The sequence below is a fragment of the Ranitomeya imitator genome, chromosome 3, assembly GCF_032444005.1.
Source record: "Ranitomeya imitator isolate aRanImi1 chromosome 3, aRanImi1.pri, whole genome shotgun sequence".
Lineage (NCBI taxonomy): Eukaryota > Metazoa > Chordata > Amphibia > Anura > Dendrobatidae > Ranitomeya > Ranitomeya imitator.
This window is the reverse complement of record NC_091284.1, coordinates 354,572,418-354,597,298: the sequence shown is the minus strand read 5'-3', so window position 1 is coordinate 354,597,298 and position 24,881 is coordinate 354,572,418. Positions and strand designations below refer to the sequence as shown.

The window sequence follows — 24,881 nt, the reverse complement described above, 5'->3', positions numbered from 1 at the left end:
TGAAGATGGCTGGGAGTGGCGTGAAAATCGCAAAAGAAAAAAGAAATAGATCAATCTAAGTGCAACTCTGCTATGTGTTAAAATTTTGCGACTAGCATAAACATTTTCATTCATCAGCCCCCGATTTGTACTTTGGCAAAGAGTTACAGGTGCTTGTGAGGGTACTATTGCACCCACTAAGATAGTGTTAGAAGTGCGGTAAATGTATTCTGTGCCTCAACGTATGAAGTGTCATGATTACAGATCCTCTGTAAATGGAGTCTGTCAGGCGCTCGCTGTGCCTTTGGTATAGCAGAGCAGTTCCTCACACCTGCTTCTTTTGCATCTCTGCCCCCTTGTGGCTCCTGTTAAGGCAGCGCTGTAATTCAAGGACGAGGGAGGAAACCGATGGAAATCAAGTATTTCGGAAAGATCGCTGAACTGCATGGCCATGCCAAAGGTGCTTTGCGCAGTCATTTTGTGACAGATTACCATTTGAGTAAATCTCCACTTTATAGCCATCTCCCCACTTATATTAGGGAATTGCGTTATCAGCACTTCTGGTACCATTATGAATTAGTAAGCCCAAAAGACCAGAGACCCTAAAATGCAATCTGTACTATATAGGAGCCTCTATTCTGGAAATGAACTGATAGTAATTACTATCCCTATAATAAAATATTAGGGGGTTGCTCATAATACTGTTGCCTAATAAATTATTAAATGTGGCAACAAACCACCGCTCCATTTCCAGTAGGGAAGCTTCCCATGTATTGGTTAGAAGGTGCAACAATTTGAGGATTAGTCTCTTAACACCAATCATTTGGTTGGACTTGTCTGGGCTATGCCGTTTCCACATTTTCTGCAAGTATTCAATGATTCACTGCTTTGTGCATCAGGAGGCTACGCAATGTTCTGCATGTTGAGATGGAGTCTCCATAGCATAGACCCCTAAATATTTCAGAGGAAAGCTCCTTTCACATGGCAATTATTAATCTTTCAGCTGCTGACTTGCTGGCATAGTCAGCTCTGTTGCATGACCCTATTCCCGGTTAGAGTAACAAGTCATATCCTCTTCTGCATAGGTACTGTCTGCTCCAGTGTTGTCGATGATATATTCCTTAAAGAATAAATATGTCAGCAGCATCGTTGTTCAGTGACATTGCTTGGTAGCATTTCATACAAAAACAACCACAAAATAGTCCTGAACCCAGAAAAGGAAGGACGTGCAGTTCAGGATCTTTTCAGAAAAGCAAATATGAACTTATGATATAGGAACTGGGCAGAGCCAGTACATACGGCAAACACCATCTTGTAGTAATTGCGCAAAGACTGATGGCTACAGCTTAAAGACAAATCAACAACCAGCTGGCGCATCTAGTGCCACTATGTACACTCTGCAGGACTGGAGAAGCAGGAAGCATTTCCTCTTGTCTAGCACTTTAAGGGTTCAAGGCACTTTGCACAATTCTCTTTAACCACTAACAACTAAAATTAGTGAAGCGACAGTATTTGATTCCATCAAATGCATCAGGTTCACGATATGAAGGCACGCTGGAGTCAGGTCATCGCGGGTAACATCAATCTATTGCTTTAAATAACCTAGCTCCATTCTGCCTCGTTGCTAGAAGACCATATGGCACCATTGGATTCCAAGTAAAAGTGGCAAATAATCAATTTTTCGTGGCAGGAGAAAACAGCCTTCTCTCTGTAATTAGGATATGTTTGACTTTCCTAATGAAAGTATTCCAGAACTTGCATCTGCACATCACAACAGAACAATTGGATGACCTGAAGTTAGAGTAAGCCATGTTCTTGTGCTGGTTATGTTCCAAGGATGAGAACGTCTTGTGTGGAACATATTACAAAAGGAGCATTGTCAAGGGAGATCTTCGATGCTCGCGTTTTACCTCGTAGATTCTTGGTTATTTAATTCAGAATTTAGCTTTTGTTTAAGGCTCAGAACTTTGTCTTTTCTTGTAGCTCCTTTCGTACATTTTTTGCAGTGTACATTCATTCTATTCCAGTGAAGCAAGGGGCTCAGCTTCATTTTTTTTTCTGCCAGCAGTATTGCATTTCAAGTCATCAAAAAATTTGCCGTGGCAATCAGAGGAGACCTGCTGAAGTGGTGCTCTCTTACATTTCCACAACATGCAAAACAATGGAATATACTGTCCAATGTGATTCCCACATTGGTCACACAGGACCTCAACAGGGTTGTCAGTTTATTTTGAGGTACCCTTATTTCAAAAGGTTCAAGATTCCAAGAACCAACTCTTGAGCCAATGAGGTACAGGAAGTGGCAAACAAGTCACATTTTGATGAATCCACTAGGAAAGCTATGCGACAAGTCATCAGGCAAAATACATAGTGCGCAAAGTGTCTTGATGAACTTGCACTGCCTTAGCTAGGGCCTGTGGATCTCTTCCATTGCTTTGTCCAGAAATGTGGCTGCCTTCTCCGCTGGAAAAAACAACAAAAAAACAACTCAGTTTTAATGGCAAACAAGTAGCACTGAAACCTATCTCAAGACTCAGATATAAAGTTGTAAATCAAAAGTGACAGTTTTGGCTTTTTAATTCAGATATCTGAGCATTTAAAGGGAATCTGTCACCACATCTGACATATCTAAATGACTAATATGGCCATACAGGTTATAGAATGCCCACATTCCTACCTGTGGGTCTCATATCAGATACCTTGTTGCTGAGAAATAATCTTTTATAATTTTATGTAAATGACCTCTTCCAGGCTATGGGGAGGATGGTGCCTGAGAGATAACTCTGCCTCTAGAGCTTATTTTAAGTATAAGTAGAAAATACCAGTGTGAGACCAGTAACTACCAGAGAACAGGAGGAGAACTGAAATTTGTCTTCATGCTAACACGTTTTTGCTTCCCTCTCAGCTCTGCTGCATTGAAACAATTTTGCATCTGTCTGCCTGTGAGATGGAAGCTGAGAGCAACTTGCAAATTTGTCAGGTATAATCACGCACAGCTCTGCAGTGAGATCAGAGAGCGGCCATTACACATCACACTGGTAACTCCCCATCATGTAAAATAATCTCTGGAGGCAAAGTTATCTCCAGGCAGCGTCCTCCCCACAGACAGGAAAAGGCAATTTATAGAAAGAGATAATAGATTATTTATCCACAACACGGCATCTGATACGAGACACACACGGAGAACTGTTTTACAATTCAATAACCTGTATGTCCATATTGATAGTTTAAATAGGTCAAATGTGGTGACAGATTCATTTTAATGTTGTTGTGATCCCATACAATTCCAGAACAGTAATACATAGAACAGTCTAATTCCTATGGATGGGATGTGATATTAGCTTGGCGATAATTATAGCAAGCAAGGTCTAAGATAAAAAAAAACACACAAAATACAGATGAGTCAGCAAACAAACCTTGTGCATTAATCACAGCAACATTTTAGAATCCTATTCTTTTAGATACAGATTGGGAAAATTGTGGTAAATTTCTGCGCTGCTGAATCACTAGAATTCCAGAATTATTAGTACATGTGGCTCTATTACTCTACGCGTTTCAGAGTTCAAGACTCCATCAGAAAACACCACATGTTCCTGTGGTGTTTTCTGATGAAGGAGTCTTGAACTCTGAAACGCATAGAATAATAGAGCCACATGTACTAATAATTCTGGAATTCTAGTGATTCAGCAGCGCAGAAATTTACCACAATTTTCCCAATCTGTATCTAACGGCTGGTCCTTCCTGGACTCGTGGATCTGCTGCAGCTAATCCTTTCAATGCTTCAACTCCGCTACATCTGGCGAGTGCAATCTTCTGGATTAGCCTTTTAACCTTCTCAGATAAGACACTATTTGCACTCTTTCCTTCAACAGTTTTCATAGAATCCTATTCTTTTTTTTTTTAAATTCGTTTATTAGTTGCAAAATTTATCATACAATACACACATTTGCACTTGTGTCCATCATTTTCCATTATATCATGAAATGCAATTACTCTCATTACATTATCACTTCTAGAGTATTACAAGGGTAACAAATGGTGTATGTCGATCACTGGTATCTTATTGTATAACCTTAACTAAACTAACTACTAAAAGAGAAAGAAAGAAAACGCCGCCAAAATAAAATTTCGTATAAATTTCACTCTGTAAGCAATGTCCCCAAAACCACGAACCCCACTTCTCACATGTATTCTAAATTATTATTAAATTATAGAGTGTGATGGGAGGAGTTCCATCTGCCCCATATTTTCTCAAATTTATCTGGACACCCTCTATTCTGATATAATGTCCGTTCATACGGAATAATTGAGTTTACTAGATCAACCCAAGCTCTAAGAGATGGGCAAGGACCACCCATCCATCGTAGCGCCAGTACCTTTCGCGCCATAAATAGTGTCTCTCGCAGAAGTATCCCAGTGTAGTGATCCCAGGCTTCCGCATCCCACACCCCAAATAGACAGGTCAATGGTTCAAGCGGGACAGGAATCGATAACAAGGATGTCAACAATGTTGTCACCTCTTTCCAGTAATGAAAAATAACAGGACATCTCCAAATCATATGAATAAAGTACGCATCACTGGAATGACATCTTAGACAATCTGATGACTGGAGACGACCCATTTTAAAAAGGCGGATCGGGGTCAAATAGGATTGGTATATAATGTATAATTGAGTCATCTTATTGTTAATCGATGGGGAAACCTGGTTGAAGATTCCAAAATATCTTCCCATTCTTCCCCTAGTGTATCTGGAAGAAGCCCCTCCCATTTCCCCTTAATAGAGTCTATAATAGACCCCCCAACTGTAGATAACAAATAGGTATATAAAGAGGAAATAAGTCCTTGAGGACCTTGCGAATTAAGAATTCCTATTAAAGGTAGAGATGAAATAGCTTGACCTGTACCCATATTCCGCATGTGTGATTGAAAAGCTGACCTTAATTGTAAATAGCGGAAAAATTGAGACCTCGGGATATTGTGAGAATTTTGTAATTGTTCAAAGGAAATGAAAATCCCCTGGTTATGTATATGACCTACTGAGAGAACACCATACGATATCCAAAATTCCGTGGATGGGTGGCCCAATAGTCCCGGAAAATAACTGTTATTCCACAATGGCATTTCCGTTGCTATATCAACAGATTTAGTTATTTTTTTAATTTGTCTCCATATTGATCGTGCCAACCGGAGCATAGGCAACAGACGAGGGACACCAACCCTCTCCAGCTCCAGAAACCCCAATGGACATTCGATTTGGGCGGAGTGGAGCAGATGGTTCTCAGAATTAGGAAGAGAGTTATTGGGCATCCATGTATTTATCATTTTTGCCTGCCCGGCAAGATAATATAAGTAAAAGTCCGGCAAGGCCGCCCCGCCCCCCTGTTTCGGTCTCTGCAGAGCAGATAATCTAAGTTTAGGCCTAGTCTTCCCCCATATGAAAGATGTTGTTAGGGAATTTAGAGTCGCAAAGAGGGATTTAGGTATTGGGACAGCACTGTGTTGGAAGCAGTAACTTAACTTGGGGAGCAGTATCATTTTGATCAGATTAATACGACCAGCCACGGAGAGCGGGAGTTTATCCCAAGTAGCAAATTTGGATTTAACCAGATCCAATAATGGGTAGATATTAAATTGTAAATCAAATTGACTATGTTGAGACATATAGATTCCCAGATACTTGAAGTTGGAGACTATGGGCAACGGCGAGAGAGTTTCGAGACGCGGCATTGGGGTATGAGAGAGAGGCATCAGGGCAGACTTATCCCAGTTTATATAAAGACCGGAGAATTTGCTAAATTTGTCTATAATCGCTATTACTTTTGGTAACGTATCCTCTGTTTGATCCATAAACACTACCATATCATCTGCATAGAGGCCAATAATGTCAACCCGATCCGCTATATGTATCCCCCTAATGTCAATGGAAGACCTCATTCGTATTGCCACAGCCTCAATCGCCAAGGCAAATAGAGATAGAATCCTATTCTTTGACATAGTTGGGCAAATTTAGACGCAGTGGGGAAAATCCATGATGGAGTTACGTGATGAAACGTGGGCTTTCATGCTGCGCATTTTGCTTATACAATACAGCCTGTTTCAAAAATACATGTAAGATCCCACAAGAAAAAAAAATGACAATGCCACTGCATACCCTAAAATATGCAGATTTTTTCCAAGAGTGAATTTTTTTTTTAAAGAATCCTTTAACATTTAAATCCTAGAGATGCTTTCCAATTTACAATAACTTATGAGATTTTGACCCTTTTATAAGAGCAACAGTGTCATCAGTTTGCGCTGAGCTGGAAAACACTTGCACATACCTGTCATGTTCCTTGTCTACAAGGTGATAGCGTGCTCTGAAAGCGACCAGTCGAGCATAATATGCAGGAGCTGGTATGGATACAGATCGGGTGCAGCGCACATACGTGTGACAGAGCTGGTACGTGAGGATCTGCAGCTCATCTGCTGTGAATCGGTTGTCGTCCCAAAGAACGTAGTAATGTGAGGGACGGCTAGTGCCCTGCAGATAGGAAAAACCACCAACAGCACTCAGATTTCAAAACTGTAGTAGCTCTTTATGCATAGTTATAACACGGGGCGATGGATGCAAAAAACACTTTATACACAAACCATGGGGCCGCTATTTTCTTATGTATAGATGCAGCTTGACGAGTTTAAGACTATGTTGAGAATGTGAAAAGTAATAAATATATTACCTAGCTTATTAAAGCTAGTCTTGTATCTGCAGATATCCTCTAAGTAAACTGAAAAATGTGAAACAACATCCTACATTTACATTATATACAGTATAGCTTTTCAGATTCATCAGAACTGGAGAGAGAATGAAAATCTTGTTTTACGCATATCTGGCATGTGTTCTTATATAACAATACTTTGGAATGCCTTTATGTATTTCCTAGACTGGAGAAGGTTTTGTTCATAACATATACTATAAACATAAAGTTAGATATTTTTTTAACCACTTAGTGACCAGGCCAATTTTTTACAAATCTGTCATGTGTCACTTTATGTGGCAATAACTCTGGAATCTTTCAACATATCCAGGTGATTTTCAGAAATGTTTTTTTCATGACATTATATTTTATGCTACTGGTAAACTAAAGTCAATATGTTTGGCATTTATTTATAAAAACAGACATTTGGCAAATTTAAGAAAATAGCAATTTTCAAAGCTTTGAACGATTATCCCTTTAATTCGGATAATCACACCACACAAAGATAATAAACATAAATGTCTGCTTTACAACAGCACTAGTCATGAGCGTAACTGCTCGTTACCAGAGTTTGCCTAGGATGCTCGAGTGACATATTAGAGTCCCCACGGCCCCATGTTTAACAGCTGTTAAAATAGCCTGGTATGTACAATGTACCAGGCTCTTGTTTTACACGCTCTAAGGCTATGTGCACACATCCAGAATTGCCGCAGAAATTTCCGCGGCAATTCTGCAACTGTGCCGCGGGTAAAACGCATGTTGAATTGTCATGCGTTTTCCCGCTAAACACTAGCGCTTTACAAACGTAATTAGCTTGCAGAATGCTAGCGTTTTCCAAGCGATCTGTAGCATCGGTTGGAAAACGGATTGACAGGTTGGTCACACTTGTCAAACACAGTGTTTGACAAGTGTGACCAACTTTTTACTATTGATGCTGCCTATGCAGCATCAATAGTACAAAGATCTAATGTTAAAAATAATAAAAAATAAATCATGGTATTCTCACCTTCCGGCGGCCCCCGCAGCCTTCCCGATCCTCCCATTCCCAAAAATGATTAGCAGCAATGACCTCAGATGACGTAGCGGTCTCGCGAGAGCCACGCCATCACAGGTCATTGCCACAAAGCATCACTTGAAATGGAAGCTTTGCGAGGAGCGGGAACGCTGCGGGGGACGCCGGAAGGTGAGAATATCACAATTTATTATTTTAATTCTTTTTATTAACAATTATATGGTTCCCAGGGCCTGGAGGAGTCTCCTCTCCTCCACCATGGGTACCAACCGCACATGATCTGCTTACTTCCTGCATGGTGGGCATAGCCCCACGGGGAAAGTAAGCGTATCAATGCATTCCTATGTGTGCAGACTACTCGCGATTCCGCACAAGAAATAAACATGCTGCGTTTTTTTTTCCGAAATGAGATTCTACCACGGAAAAAATGCAACATGTGCACAAAAATTGCATTCTAATAATAGGATGCTTAATGTATGCTTTTTTTTCATGGTTTTATCACATTTTTATAGCGAAAAAAAGGGGAAATTCCTGAACGTGTGCACATAGCCTAACACAAGTAGGACCTGACATGTGGGTTACCTGCCAATGCAGGAACCCTTAGTTTTCCCACACACTATTTTGCTCCCCTGATGAATCCCCCAAAAGAGGGAGGAAACGCGTAGGGAGACCATAACCAATCTGGTGGGTACATCTTAGTAGCCTTACTTCAGGGCGGTCCTTGTAAGGGCAGGAGCAATGCATAGGCACGACAGGGAATATTAGAAATTTTGCCCCCCTTTGCCTCCATGGTCATCTTCCATACTCCTGTATACCTGCAACCCACATAGAAGCTCTACAACAGTGGTGAGATCAAACCATTTCTTATTGAGCACTGGTAACTTTTTCGCACTTGCACTTTATCACTGTGTTTTTTTGTATGAGTTATCCAGTTTTACATCATTTGACTAAAAGTTATGTTTTAATTATAAGATTTTCAAGCAGCTATATTTTAAGGAGATAGAACCTTTTTATTTTTTTTTGTTTATGCAGCTATGGAAAGTCATTTTTTTGGAAAAACAGGATTGCAGTATTTCTTCTTACCATTTTTGGGTGTGTGTGTCTTTTGATTACTTTTTATTCCATCTTCACTGAGACAAAGTGACAAAAACAGCAAAATGTGGCTTTTTTAAATAGCATGATCAACAAAAATAATCAAAACCCATGTGCTTACATATGCGTTGCCATATTTTTTTAATCAAAATCATAATACTGCAAATCAGGCTTTATTTTTATTATTTTTTATAATCTTTTAAAGGTTGTTATGGACATGAAGGTACGAAGCATGTATCATTTATGTACACTTCATTATATTTAAGTTACATTTCTTAACATCTGTGATTTTTGAAAAAAATCCCAACTCCACAGATTTTTGCAGCATATTACCTGGATACCCGCATGACTGCACAGATAAAAATCAAACTCGAAGGGATGTGTGATGTTAGTATCAACGGTGGTCCCTGCTGGAATGTTACCACTTTTTCCAATCTGCATAAAAGAAGAAGAAAAAGAAAGAAAAAGTTATAGACAGGTCTCAAAAGAGGAAGACACATGCAGCAATTTAATATATTCTATATATTTCATATGTTTACCATTATATATTGATCCAAAGTCATTTCAAATAGATTGTTTCATTGGTAAAATTGGCATCCTTAAGAATTGCTTATGGAAAGTTATCACACATCCAAGAGCTTGCAACAAATGATGAGAATGGTATAGTTACTCTAAAGTGATATACTCTGTATACATTAAATATTTTCAGAAAGCACATACCCGCTCACTGCGGTCTGCACAAAACAGGCGTGTGTGGTGCCGCTTTTGGACAACAATGTAAGTGATGCCAGGCTGGTAGTCCTTTTCCAATTTGATACATGCATCCCTGATAGCTAGCAGCTCATAATGTAGAATCTTAAAGGGCAGAAAGAAAGTTACACAGACCACGCAAGAAATATAGTAAAATTGTTCAAACCATTTATAGCTATGTATTTACCTGAGGGAGCTGCCCTTCTGGCACCCCATCTCGATAAAAGATTATCCTAGTGGGTTTAAAACGTGTAGACTTGTAAAACTGGATGAGAAGTTCCCTCACCATGTATGAAAGGTCCTCAATGATCTCCTGCCGAGGACGCTGCACCCTTACTGTGGCACAATATCTGCTTGGATGAGCATCCATACTACCAACAACCTGTAGGACAACAAAAAAGGGAATTTGTCCCTTCTTTGTATCTATCAAATTATGCATCAGATCAATATACATTGTTTAGTTTCTGACCGCCGTGATCGAGGGCTTCTTCCCATCACCAGCTGGTGGGTGTGTAACGTCAGCTCCAAGGAAAATGACTGGCTGCTGGAAGACCGCGGAGCTGTCACAAGGCAAAACAAGCAACTTAGCTATGCTTATTCAGGAAAACAGAGCAATAGGCACCCTACAGCTGAGACATACTAATTTCCAACAGTATACAGAATGCCTAAAAGACCTTCCTAAATGTAAACCAAGGATGGATTACACACCGTAAATTTATATGGACAAAGAAAAAAAAAAAAAAGTAAAAAACATTGCCAAAACTATAAAGTAACCTATACGGTAGAATGTGCAAATACCATGTACACTTTCATGTACTGTATTTTTCGGACTATAAGACGTGCCGGACCATAAGTCACACCCCAAATTTTCAGAAGGAAATAGGGGGGAAAAAATGAATGTGTCAAACGAGGGTCGGTCTTAAAGTGCAAATTCATGGGGGATGATGAGCAGCGCTGGTGGAGTGTGGTCACAGGGGGTGTTCGGTGGTCCGGCAATATGACTCCCATCCCAGGCTGGTGCGGCAGCCTCTGGGAAATCCCATCCCAGGCTGGGGCAGCTGGTGTGGGCAGGTGCGGCTGGTGTGGCGGTGGTGCTCTGTGGTGCAGGGGGCTCTGCCGACATTTTGTGAAAAGCCAGAGGCCCCGCACATCCTTTGCTGCGATGCGGTGGCATCCGGGAAAATGGTCATCCGGGGCAGCGCATGCTCAGATCGAGATCTCGGGAGATGAGATCTCGGGGCAAGATCTCACTGCCGAGATCTCAATCTGAGCATGTGCCGCCCCAGCGGCCATTTTCCCGGAGAGCACCGCATCGCAGCAACGGATGTGCGAAGCCTCCGGGTTTTCACAAAATGCCGACGAGCCCTCCTGAACCACAGAGCACCGCTGCCGCACAAGCCTGGGAAGGGAGGGTGATCATGGCCCGGTAGCGTCAGACCAGGACCTCCTAAGAATTGCCCGTCTCCTGCTGCTGCCACATTAATTGTAAGTATATTAATAATCTTTATTTTTATATAGCACTAACATTCTGCAGCACTTTATAGTTTCAAAAACATTTTTTGGGAAAAAAGGTGCGTCTTATAGTCCGAAAAATACGGTATGTATGAAACTCCAAAATAAATGTATTGAAATGACTGCCATCTCTCAAAAGGTAGCAGGTAGGGAGCTATGGTTTAACAAATTAACAATTTGGACCATTTCTTGTTAAGTAAATAAATGGCAACTAAACTCTTAACTGTTGCATAAATGCTAAGGTGGCCATACATGAGGTTGAGGTCATCCAAGCATCTAATGTGTATGAGTGGCTGTAAGATTTCACCTTTTAAAGGCCAAAAAGCCTGTTTGCCTGATCCTTTTGTTCTTAGGGGAAATAAAGTGCTAACAGAAGTCCCCCATCGCTTACGCCCCTCTCCCTATACAGAACACATGCACACTCAGCTGAGAATGCATTTGTTTAGTCAACTGTTTCAAACTAGAAAAATATATTGAAAACAAAATAGCAGAGGGAGTAAATTCCATCCATTGGGTAAGTATCCCAGCCTACGTTACCTGCCTATTGACCTACATAAGGCTACTTTCACACTAGCGTCGGAATCTCCCCGTCGCATTGCGTCAGGGAGAGATTCCGACGCTAGCGTTTAACGCATTGCACAACGGAGGCAGCGGATGCATTTCTCCGGCGCATCCGCTGCCCCATTTTAAGGTGCGGGGAGGTGGGGGCGGAGTTCCGGCAGCGTATGCGCGGTCGGAAAAAGCGGTCCGTCAGGAGCAAAAAACGTTACATGTAGCGTTTTTTGCTTCCGACGGTCCGCAGAAGCACGATGCAGGATGCGTTTTTTCTGCAAAACGACGCATTGTGACGGATTGCAGTTAACGCTAGTGTGAAAGTAGCCTAAGCCTCATCTAGACAAGCTAAAGGTTAGTCCTTAAAATATTTAACTCTATGCAGGAGTTGAGAATTCTCCCTGCTTTAAAGAGACATTGATAGTATACCACTGAATGAATATTCTAGCTGCAAATCTTTATTCATTACATAGTGGAATGCGCCGAGAACAATAAAACATAAAAAATGATCAATGAAAATCAAAATTAATATCCCATGGAGGCTTGAAATTGGAGTGATACTCAAAATCAAAGTGCAAAATCAAAATTACAGGCTGATCCAACTTCATTGGAAGGGTACCTCTGGCTAGCACTTGGAAGGCTGTCCGACTATCCAAAGAAATGCCTTTTCCCTCCATTACTGACCCACTGCAAAACTGGTCATGCTGGAGGATGTTGCAGGCAGCAGATCACTCTCCACAGCGTCTCCATACTGTCACATGTGCTCAGTGTAAACCTGCTCTTATCTGTTATGAGCACAGGGTGCCAGTGTCAAATCTGCCAATCTTGGGTGTTCTCTGGCAAATGCCAATCGCCCTGCACAGTGTTGGGCTGTAAGCACAACACCCACTTGTGGATGTCAGGCCCTCATACCACCCTAGAGTCTGTTTCTGACAGTTTGAGCAGACACATGGATGTTAGTGGCCTGCTGGAGGTCATTTTGTAGGGCTCTGGCAAAGCTCCTTTTTGCACAAAGGCTGAGGTGCGGTCCTGCTGCTGGGTTGTTGCCCTCCTACGGCCCATCTCCTGGTATCTGCTTCATATGTAATCAACATAATTGTCTGTTCACCATTAAGAAGGTCATGTTGCCATTTACTCATGACAAATGCTTTGTTTTATGTGCGTATTCTCGCACTTTTGTTTTTATAAAAAAGGTCAAAGTATTAGATGTGATAATCCAAGCCATACATGAAAAAGATAATACCCAAAACGAAAGTGCCTCGTCTCAACTAAATAGTGTTCTCTAATCAAAGGAGCTGCAAGTGTCATCTGGCAGGCCAGTCTCCCAACTTAAGCAAGTTCAGGCCTTGGGCTAGTCATCACAACTAAAGCCCATAAACTTACTATAAAATATGTGTGTACATGCACAATTTGCTACTACGGGGGTGGGTCACAACTACTGCATGAGAACGGAGCATACAGAAAGGGTGTACAAAAAGGCACATCTTAAGACACCTGTTGATTCCCCCAATCTGCAGGCACCAAGCAGGTAAGACAATGGAAATGGGTCTGGCATCTCTATACTAGAGAATACTTATTTTTTAGGGTATCACTTTAGTGTTTAATGTGAGGACATGTTCAGTTAAAACAAACAAAAACGAACACATACCGTTGATGAGGCACTAGAATATTGTTGATTCCACCTAGTTTGACATTAATTTTTAGGCACAAATTGCTTAGGGTCTGTGGGGAGGTCTTCACAACATTTTTCACCTGGACACACTGGGTTGCCATGCCAAGAAGAGTGTCTCCAACGCGCTTCACTTCAGCTGGAAATTAAGCAATTGTTAACTCAACACAAACTGTCCAATAAAAGAAGAACATACGATATACAATCATGCCAAACAGTATTGTTACCGGCTTGCTAGGACACAGTAGTCCCTTTTTATTCAAGGCAAAAAAATATTTCAAACAGAGGAAATACATGGAGCTATAATAAAATTATTTACTTTCTAGAAGCAGACCACTATTTTTGCCAATCGTTTAATAGCTATGTTTAATTTTACAACTCCAATTCTAAAACCGTTATGAAAATGTAAAGAAAACAAGAATGAAATGATTTGGAAATCCCTCAGCTATATTTAATTCACAACAGAAGATAGAATACAGATCACAAGTTGAAAATTAGACATTTTTCTATTTCAATTGAAAAAAATGTACTGTAATTATTTAGAAAGTGATGGCAGCAACAAGTGTCAAAAAATGTTGGGACATGGGGAACAAAAGGCTAGAAAAGTGGTAGGAATATAAAGCTGGAGGGTCAATTTTCAGCGAAGGCTACTTTCACACTAGCGTCGGTACGGGCCCGTCGCAGTGCGTCAGGCCGACGTACCGACGCATGCTGTGAAGTAAAAGCACAACAGGGGCAGCGGATGCAGTTTTTCAACGCATCCGCTGCCCCATTGTAAGGTCCGGGGAGGAGGGTGCGGAGTTCCGGCCGCGCATGCGTGGTCGGAAAAAGTGGACCCGACAGACAAAAAAACGTTGCAAGCAACGTTTTTTTTGTCCTGACGGACTGCAAAAACATGTCGCATCCGTCGCACGACAGATGCAACGTGTCGCAATGCGTCGCTAATGAAAGTCAATGGAGAAAAAACGCATCCTGCAAGTAACTTTGCAGGATGCGTTTTTTCTTCAAAACGACGCATTGTGACGTGCGTCGAACGACGCTAGTGTGAAAGTAGCCTAAGTCATAGGACTAAAAAAAAAAAGAGAGCATGTTCGAGAGGCAGAGTTTCACCACGCTGAACAACCAACTGTGGATCAAACTCAGAAAAATGTTCTTCAATGTAAAATTACAAAAACTTGAAATAGCCACCATCTTCATAAAATCTAAAGATTCAGAGACCGGCTCATGAATACTTCCTGCTGTAACTAAAATGTGGCCATAAGAGATTTTTATCATTGCCTTCTTGTTTTCTTTTTTTAGAATTTAGTTATACTTCCTTCTATTGTACCAATATTGTCTGTAGGACAAACAGGTCTTTATTCTTACCATATACTGGTGTCTTTCCTGGCAGTATTACGATGATAAGCTGCAGCCCAGAATATGTGTTTTTGAGGTGTCTGAACATTGGCTCCACACTGTCCGCACCCTGGGCATATTTACAGAAGCATGGCTGGCCCTGGATGGGCATTCCGGCATCCTTTGAGATTTTTCTGAGCTGATCAGTAAAATTCCTAGAAAGTTTATTAAGAAAAACAAATAGGAATCGCAAGTAGATTTTTGCAAGCATTAAAAAAAAAAAAAAAACACCACACAAAGCAAAAAAAAAAAAAAAAGAAAAAACACCACACAAAGCAAAAAAAAAAAAAAAAAAAAAAAAACACCACACAAAGCAAAAAAAAAAAAAAAAAAACTACACCTGGCCCGCAATGTCATGGCTCATCAAATAAAATATGGTCTGTTTTCTAACGCTACTTTAAAAAAAAAATGTTTACACTTGTCTGGCTATCTTCAGGTACATACGTGTTGTGTCGACCATGAGCAGATACTTACTTTAGTACTTCCTCTCTGCATTGTTTCTGTGGAGCAAAACAAGCAATGGCCCAAACTTTAATTTCAATGCCATTGTAGAACTGTTTTCCTCTCATGTCCCACACTCCTTGGTTTGGCGTTGCAATTGCTCTGTTCTAGGAAAATAAATTATACATTAAAAAAGTATTCAAAGGGATCACGTTACATTTGCTGCCCATTGAGGTCCATTGAAAGAGGAGGGAGCTGCTTGAGCTGGACAGAGGCAGAGAGACAGAAAGGTTCCTGCTGCAGACGTGTTCTCTCAGCCCATTACTGGATTCACAGCTACACTGTTCATTTTTGCTATTTAATGTCCTCAGTTTGCCCATAAGAGTATGCTTTAGAGTGTTACGCCTGCAGTTAACTACTTTTCAGTGTGCACAATAAATGGAAGACCTCATATATCAGCTCCCACTCTGGTGCTGAAGTCAAGGAAAACTGACAGATACAGAGGCAGCAGAGAGGAAACTTGCTGAAACAATGTACCATACAAGTCAGAATGTCCAAAAATGGTGTCATTATAAAGTTATGGTTTACTATTCCACAAAAAATACTTAATGCGAGAATCCCAATTAATTTTATGTGCACACGGTGTGTTTTTTTTTTCATGCGGAATTGGCCCAGAAACGCTAGGGAATCCTTACACCAGCAAAGTCCATGAGAATCCTGAAGTGATGTGCACATAATCAGCATTTTTCATTTCAAGATTTGTGCTGCTTTTGAGTCCGCAGCATGTCAATTCTTTTTGTGTTTTTCACCCATTGACTTCAATTGAGTCAGTCAAATCCACAGCAAAAACATAGATTTGCCGAGTTTTTGCTTGCGCTTTTCGGGCGTCCTATGGTGTTTCCCACGCTGTCATCTGTGTGACAGCGTGTAAAACACTAGTGGCTCTGATCATCCGTAAGATCGCTACGGCCGGTCAGAGCGCTGCGGGTACATGCTGTCCAATGTCAGCCTGAACCAGCAGCTGTGACTCGCGGTGAAAAGCTTACCACCAGTCACAGGTGTTGGCGGATGAGAAACTTATACCTTCCATCAACCTGCACCTGCTGTCGCTGATAACAGAGAGAGCAGGCGCCGCTGATGGGCATAGTCATTCTGTGAATGCTCCTACATAGGCTGGTTACAACATATGACATCGCTTTAACCCTTGGATTACAGTCGGCTCTGGGGTGAGTATATTGGTTAATTTAAATGATTAAAATATGTGTGTTAATTTCAAATAAAGTGTTTTATTCTCAGTGTTTAAGTTTATTTAACTCTTTACTTACAGGTCTAGTAATTTGCAGCCACCAAATTCCTGGAAACGCAGAAACGTTGCAGAAATTTCACATGCACATGCCTTAAAAGCAAATCAGTAGTTTGGAGTCCCACAAATTTATCTGTTCATCTCTAATTTTCACCTTGCAAAGTAGCAGATATTCTTAGTAGGTATATAACCAAGGAAACAAAGTATCAAATGGTAGTGTCCTAACACTGTAGTGTACTGGACGCCTGAGGCACAGGACTTTTTTCTTCCAGCTCCTACATGGCTATGTTTAAATTGGCTTCCTGGTCATCTATCTGCTGACAAATTCCTTTTAACCAAGCCATCCTTATAAACAGACACCAATGAGCCAAGATGTTCTGGGAACATTTTACAATATTCATTAAATGCCAATGCAACTCATGAAAACTGCAAAGTATGATTCTCAATATGAAGGATTTACAGAAAAATCAGCAGCAAGAAAGTGGTGGTCTTACTCTTCCTCCATATTGCAATATGGGTGCCGGGAGGACCCTTCCTGTAACCTCTGTCATGTCATCTTTAACTTTGATTCCAAACTCCTGAATGTACGGATCCAGATTGTAACTTGCATTCTTCATCTGAAAGTGACAAATAATACGGTTAACATAATACCGATAGGTGCAGATCTGGAATAAACAAGAGTGTTACTGAAATTCAATTCTGGGTTTTAGGTTTAAAGGAATTGTCCATTGACCAGAAAGTTCACTTTTATAGCTTACTAGTATATATCATCACTCTGATTCATGGAGGGTCAACCTCTGGAACCTGCAACAATTCTGAGAAAGAAAGGAACACCATGCTGGATTAACGCTGTGTCCTTTTCTCCACTTTTCCCTGCACACTGGGTTGGCTGGTAAAAATACCATGTTGGGAAAAACTAGATAGCATTACACCAGTTTGTTTTGATATAAATCAATTAATGCAGGTACCAGAAGTCAGACACCAAACGTTTGTAACATGATGGCATATCCAGGTGTTTAAAAAACAAACAAGCAAAAAAAACAACTGTACTAAAATTGGCGACTCTAGGACTTGGCCAGCACATCTTTATGATATGCCACTACTTTAATGAATATAAATCTCATTAATTTCCAGTGAGAAGAGGGGTGCAAGGCCAATTCATTCTCCATAACCAGAGTGGCCATAGTGAATAATGCCCCATTATGTGAAACCCTGTTAGAGTAGATCCTTAAAGCAATGCTCAGTCATTGGATCATGAGTGGTCCCAAGGGTGGGTAACAATCTCCATTGAAGTTAAAAAAAAAAAAAGGTGCAAGTGAGATTTTAGGCCATTTACAATAAAACATACCTTTCACACACATTAAATAACGTTCTTACATTTATAAAGTTATATCATATGCAATCTAGAGAAATTATCATTCCTTTTTTTCATGTTGACGTATTTCTGAACACATTCAGGTTGTCTTTAGACTTCAATGCAAATCACTCTGGATAACCTTGAAATAAACGCCCCAAACACAGACATAAGTTGGCCAAATCCACCAATTTCAGCGTGGGCGTTCGATATTTGTATGTGGGACTTCCAATTCTCCCAACTTATGTCAGGGGAGAGAAGGATCCAGCTGGTTGAATTTCAGCAGCCAATTATTTTGTTCTCCCTGGAATTCTCACATAGCTGTGCATTCTGTGTATGTGGAGTCTAGAAAGTAGGAATTAGTCCTACCGGTATTAGTGTTTCCAGGAGTCCATCATGACAACAGCACCAGGAGGTTGTCCTTAGTATCCTTGATAGAAACAGGAACACTGAAGAGGTTAAATAGCCCCTCCCCCCACCACCCTTTAGTGTCTTTTCCAAGTACCACACCAGGATGGATGCAATGCTATTTTATTGAATTTCCCACTACACATGTTTACACCACATATCAGATAGGAATTCCAAGAGAGGTAATATAAGGGGTGCTGCCATGATAAACTCCTGGAAACATTATTACCAGAGGACTAATTCCTACTTTCCAGGACATCGCTCCTGACAGCACCACCAGGAGAAGTACCAAATATCTCCAAGCAGTAATCCCGCCCTAATAGGACTTTACTCCCAAAGACCGTCTGTTGGTTTGACACAGCGTCCAGTTTATACACTGTGTTCCAAATTATTATGCAAATTGGATTTAAGTTTCATAAAGATTTAATTTTTTGTTTTTCAAATAAACTCGTGGATGTTATTGTGTGTCAGGGCTCAATGGATCACTGAAATCAATCTTAAACGCATGTGATAATTAGTTTTCCAGGTGATTCTAATTAAAGCAAAACTACTTAAAAATGATGTTCCACATTATTAAGCAGGCCACAGTTTTTAAGTAACATGGGAAAGAAAAAGGATCTCTCTGTTGCTGAAAAGCATCAACTAGTGCAATGCCTTGGTCAAGGGATGAAAACATGAGATATTTTCCAAAAACTTAAGCGTGATCATCGTACTGTTAAGAGATTTGTGGCTGAATCTGAGCACAGACATGTTTGTGCTGATAAAGGCAGAATGAGGAAGGTTTCTGCCAGGCAAGTTCATCGGATTAAGAGACCAGTTGCTAAAAAGCCATTACAAACCAGCAAACGGATATTTGAAGCTGCTGGTGCCTCTGAAGTCCCTCGAATCTCGAGGTGTAGGATCCTTCAAAGGCTTGCTTTGGTTCATAAATGTACTATTCGTCCACCCCTGAACAGTGTTCACAAGCCGAAATGGTTGCAGTGGGCCCAGACATACATGACGACTAATTTTCAAACAGTCTTGTTTACTGATGAGTGTCAAGCAACCCTGGATGGTCCAGATGGATGGAGTAGTGGATGGTTGGTTGAGGCCACAATGTCCCAACAAGGCTGCGACGTCAGCAAGGAGGTGGAGGAGTCATGATTTGGGCTGGAATCATGGGGAAACAGCTGGTAGGGCCCTTTAAGGTTCCTGAAGGTGTGAAAATGACCTCTGCAAAGTATGTAGAGTTTCTGACTGACAACTTTCTTCCACGTGCCTTCAGTAGCAAAATCATCTTCATGCATGACACTGTACCATCTCATGCTGCAAAGAATACCTCTGAGTCATTGGCTGCTATGGGCATAAAAGGAGATAAACTCATGGTGTGGCCACCATCTTCACCTGACCTCAACCGTACAGAGAACCTTTGGAGTATCATCAAGCAAAAGATCTATGAGGGTGGGAGGCAGTTCACATCAAAACAGCGGCTCTGGGAGGCTATTCTGACTTCATGCAAAGAAATACAAGCAGAAACTCTCCAAAAACTCCCAAGTTCAATTGATGCAAGAATTGTGAAGGTGATATCAAAGAAGGGGTCCTATGTTAACACGTAACTTGGCCTGTTAGGAGGTTTTGGAGTTAAATAGCAGTTTTGTTCAGTGAATGTGACCTCCTAATGTTGCAAATTCCACAAATGATCATTTTCAGTTCTTTAAAACATATCAAATGTATAGAAATTCTACTGAGCCTAATAATTTGGAAAAGTGCATTTTATTATTATACATTTTTATAGCGCCATTTATTCCATGGCGCTTTACATGTGAATACGGGGCAAATATAGACAAATACATTAAACATGAGCAAATAACAAGGCAAACGGGTACATAAGGAGGGATGACCCTGCCCGCGAGAGCTCACAGTCTGCAGGGGATGGGTGATGAAACACTAGGAGAGGGTAGGGCAGGTTGTGCGGCGGTTCAGTAAGTTCAGGATCACTGCAGGCTGTAGGCTTGTCGGAAGAGGTGAGTCTTCAGGTTCTTTCTGAAGGTTTCTATGGTAGGCGAGAGTCTGATGTGTTGGGGTAGAGAGTTCCAGAGTATGGGGGAAGCACGGGAGACGTCTTGGATGCGGTTGTGGGAAGAAGAGATGAGAGGGAAGCAGAGAAGGAGGTCTTGAGAGGATCGGCTCGGTTTGGATCGGCATTTTGAGTTTTTATTTATTTTGGAAATTATACTGTTATCATTGGGAGGTTTCTTCAATAAAATTCTATGTATAATCTAACAGGTGATGACTTATTAGACTGACTGTCATTTGCACCGACCATTTAGGAAAATCCAAGAAAAATGTCATTTACATAATAATTTGGAAGACCATGTAATGCCTGCAAAAAGTATTCTAGACCAGGTTGCGGCCCTGTAGATTTGGTCCATGGAAGCCCCTGCACTCAGCCCACGAAGCCAAGACTGCTCTCAGCAAGTGAGCTCTAACGAGATTTAACGAGAAGAAGCATTTTGTTTTTGTATTTCTCTTTCTGAGGCGAACAAGTCTATTTCTGGGGAACCCCATTAAGTTGCGCAAAGACCTCCTGATTTAGGCCCACTCTGCGGGTAGTATTTTCTTCCTGCTGAGAAAATCTGCTACCTGGTTGCTTTCGCCTTTCAGATGTACTGCCGTTATGGATCTTCCATCGAGTTCTGCCCAGGAGAATATTGTTTCTGCTAAATCCAGCAAGTGACGGTGTCTCAGACCTCCGTGATGTAGCAGGAAGGATACTGTAGTTGAGTTGTCGGAGAATACTTCGACGTGAAGATTGCATAGCAGTCTCTGACATCTCCTCAGTGCCTCCCAAACTGCTCTGAGCTCCCTGAGGTTTGATGAGCTGTTGCGCACTGATGTGGGCCACATTCCCTGGAGGTAAGCGTCCCTCTATGTGGGCTCCCCAGCCACTGAGGCTTGCATCTGTGGTTATGTTTATGCATGGGAACAACCTCCAGGGTCTCCCCTGCTCGAAAATTTGTTATGTTGGTCTAACATGACAGAGAATGTCTTACTTCTTTGGATATTATCATTCTGCCGTCCAATGAAGTTTCCCTCCCATCCCATGCAATGTGTATGCATCCATGTAAGCGCATTACCTATGTATGTTGTACGTGGTATTTCCTGAAGAAAGGGTCCTAATGACCTTGAAACGCGTTGAATAAACCACCTTTAAACTTCATCACTCCTCTGGAATTGCATTACTTTGGCAGTGCGGACGTAATCCACATTTCCTATGCGGTATACTGTATTCTTTGGTTATTATTATTATTATTATTCTGCCGTCCAATGAAGTTTCCATCCCACCCCATGCCGAAAGGATATCTCATTGTAATATCCTTGAGAGAAATTGGCTCCATTGGACGCTTGAAATACATGAAGTCATTAGGCTCAGAACTCTCATGGTCTTCCTGATAGAGATGCATTTTCGATTTTGTAGTGTCTGAGCTTCCTGTTTGACTGCTCGTTGTTTGTGGGATGGAAGGAATGAGTGCTCCTGTTCTGAGCCTAGGATGACTCCCAGAAATTTTTCCTCTCTTCCAGTTCGAGACTTGATTTTTTTAGGTTTATTATCACCCATCCCAGCCTCTTTAGAAGTGCAATGGTCTCTCTCAGATATTCTACCATCTGCTGTCTTGAGCCTGCCACTAGCAGCAGGTCGGCCAAGTACGGGATTATGAGAATGTCTTTTACCCTTAAGAAGGCCATCACCTCTGCCATGAGCTTTGTGAAGACTAGAGGTGCCGAAGAGAGACCGAATTGGCAGGCATCGGAATTGGAAATGGAGTATCCTTCCTTGGTCTTTTATTGCAAACCTGAGGCACTTCTGATGTGAGGTATGGATGGGAACATGGTAATAAGCGCTTTTGAGGTCTAGCGTACACATTACCGAATTCTTTATCAGCGGTATGACTGATTTGACAGTTTCCATCTTGAAGCGCTTGCAGGACCCCCATTGGTTTTATGGCTTCAAGTTTATTATAGTCCGGTATTGTCCTCCTGTTTTTTTTTTATGGAAACTGACTATGCTGAGGCGTCCGCCATAAAATCAGTCGCCATTTTCAATAATGGTAGGGATTTCAGGATTTATTCTCTGGTGCTTCTGTTCCTGATGTGGCTTTCTAGCTCCTCTACCCAGAGAGTCATTTATCTGGCTACTGAAGTCGCCGCTATGTTGGCTTTCATGATGGATGCGGATGCTTCCCACACTTTTTTAAAGGAGGGCCTCCGCTCTTTGTCCATCGGATCCTTAAGGCCCGATGAGTCCTTGAATGGAATAGCTGTCTTTTTGACACTCTAGCTACGGGTATATCTAAAATTTGGGAATCAATACCAAAAATTGTTTCCTCCAGATTAAAGGGAAGGCGGAACTTAAAGTCCCTTGCGAACACCAGCTTCATCCCCGCGTCTTTCCGATCTTCTAGTATCATTGCAGTTATCTTTTCCGTTCTTCTGAAAGAAACATTGAGAAATTCTCGCCTTCGCCCGAGTCTGGGTCAGAGTAGCCCGACACTTCCCCTTCCTCCGAGCTTGGATCCATGTCCCATCTGGGTCTCTTAGGAGAGATTGGGATGGTACTGGTGCAGCGACAATAGCCTGTACATCTTCCCTGACCATGGTCCGTATGTTGGTTAGTTAAGAGGTCTGCTCCTGCTTAAGGAGCTTGGTGATGCATGTTTCACAGAGTTTTTTTGTCATATGCTTCAGGAAGTTTGGTGGAGCATAATGGGCACTTATTGGACTTCCTTTTGACTGCTGTTGTAGATCACTTAGGTGTCGCCTTGTCCTAAAAACAATATGGAAAGGAAGGTACTGTAGCTATTTGGCTATAGCTCAGCTGATAGACCCTCGCTATGCCCCACTCACGTGGTCCAAGGATGGCTAAGGACTGAACGTCAGGACGGCTAGCCCTCTCCATCTTCACAAAGTCAGTTGTGATGTCAGCTGTCTGTCTTAAGAAGCCTGCCTTACCCAGCTTCAAGACATCTCATTCGTGCTCCTTCCGAGCTCAGCTGCTGTCAATATTGGTGCTGCAGTTGTTTAGCCAGACTACACGTGCGCCCAGTGGAATGCACGCTGACTGGAGGGGACGCACCCCTGCTCAGCATCTGCTTCTCCCGAGGTCCCGAAGACACCCCCAGGACCTGACCCGGCACGCCCCGACAACGAGGAGTGCCGGAAGCCACAGACACACCTCCCGGAAGTCATCACCGGTGCGTGCTCTGCCGGAAGTGAAGCAGGGAGACGCCGGCCGGTAGCCTCTCCCAGCCCAAGAGGCTCTGCCCCCTGGAACTCACCCACGGCATGACTCCCGGCCAGAAGTCTGGGCCTAGCGGCCGCCCGTCCTGGCGCCGCTGCCAAAGTAGATGCTGCCCAGAGCCCTTTGAGGAGGGATGTGGCCGACACCGGGAGCACACAGCTCAACCGGCCGCTGAGAATCCTCTTGCAGTGTCAGCGATGCTGTGGGGCTCGTGTCACCGAGCCTCCACCACCCCAGAGCTCCCTAGGGAGGGATAGCATCTCTCCTGGAGTCTTCCTGCTTGACCGGACTCCAGGTATCAGTCTTTGCACCTTACGTGCTCCACTCCTGCATCTGTCCCTGATAGAGACAGGAAAAACACTGAAGGGTGGTGGTGGTGAGGGGCTATTTAACCTCTTCTGTGTTCCTGTCCCTATCAAGGATACGAAGGACAACCTCCTCGTGGTGCTGTCAGGAGGATTGTCCTGGAAAAATAGCTGTTCGGCCAACAGTTATCTGTATGGAGACATTAAAGGAATCATTTGGGATCCTCTTTTATAGAAGTGGAGAACCCCTTTAAAGATAAAATAATGAGACCGTACTCCCTCCCTCGCTGGCTTGCTCCAACCTGTGTTTTGGCTGCAACAGTGACATCACATCACCGAGCTCACTGCCTATTTTTATGTAGATGGCACAAGAGGCTGATCTCAGAGCAACAGAGTACCATCGGTATTTATTCATACCAGCAAAGAAAATAATTTGATGTACATTATAGATGCAATCATGCTGTAGAACAGGTACCTCCTCTGCATGCTGAAGCTGATTTTTTTTTCAATATATTATCTTATAATATATTATATTCAGTATGTAAAATAGCGGGCAGGTCACTGAGGGATCAGAGACCTGTGATAAGCCATACAGATGCATATGTAAGCAGAGCACCACATAAAGCTCCCTCAGTCCAAACCGGAACATGAGAATCTCATTAACTGAAAGTAAAGATTAGATAACAACCACAAGACTGAGTTCATCATCCCATGTATCATTTTAATCAGTATAACGGCGCCGACCTGACACTGGGTGTGGGTTACTGTACACTATCCTGATGATGGGCTTTAAAAGGGAACCTCCTGTTCTGGAAGTCCCAGATGACACTTTACTAAAGAGAAACTAGCAACTTGGCTTGGTCTGCAAACTGTTCGAGTAGTGTAAAATGCCCCACAAAACTAGAACTATTTAGAATTGAGAGTCCTCAGTGGTTGACACCTTTTAATGGCTAACTGAAAAGATGGTAACAAATTGCAAGCTTTCAAGACTACTCCGGTCCCTTCATCAGGCAAAGCCATTAAAAGATATCAACCACTGAGGACTCAATTCTAAATATTTTTCTATTCACTGGCTAACACAGTACCAAGATATATA

At 42.0% G+C, this 24,881-nt stretch overlaps 1 protein-coding gene across 1 annotated transcript in view; it reads right to left on the bottom strand.

Moving 5' to 3' along the window:
• Nucleotides 1-272: 272 nt before the first annotated feature.
• LOC138669948 (protein argonaute-1) overlaps nucleotides 273-24,881 on the bottom strand; it is a 138,885-nt gene continuing 114,276 nt past the window's right edge. Inside the window, exons 10-19 of the mRNA XM_069756845.1 lie at nucleotides 16,935-17,057; nucleotides 15,171-15,304; nucleotides 14,667-14,851; nucleotides 13,281-13,440; nucleotides 10,038-10,128; nucleotides 9,756-9,950; nucleotides 9,539-9,673; nucleotides 9,152-9,253; nucleotides 6,301-6,500; nucleotides 273-2,442 (exon numbers count right to left, since the gene is read on the bottom strand). Coding sequence (XP_069612946.1) covers nucleotides 2,334-2,442; nucleotides 6,301-6,500; nucleotides 9,152-9,253; nucleotides 9,539-9,673; nucleotides 9,756-9,950; nucleotides 10,038-10,128; nucleotides 13,281-13,440; nucleotides 14,667-14,851; nucleotides 15,171-15,304; nucleotides 16,935-17,057 — 1,434 coding nt within the window. The 3' untranslated portion in view covers nucleotides 273-2,333. The remainder of the gene's footprint in view (nucleotides 2,443-6,300; nucleotides 6,501-9,151; nucleotides 9,254-9,538; nucleotides 9,674-9,755; nucleotides 9,951-10,037; nucleotides 10,129-13,280; nucleotides 13,441-14,666; nucleotides 14,852-15,170; nucleotides 15,305-16,934; nucleotides 17,058-24,881) is intronic.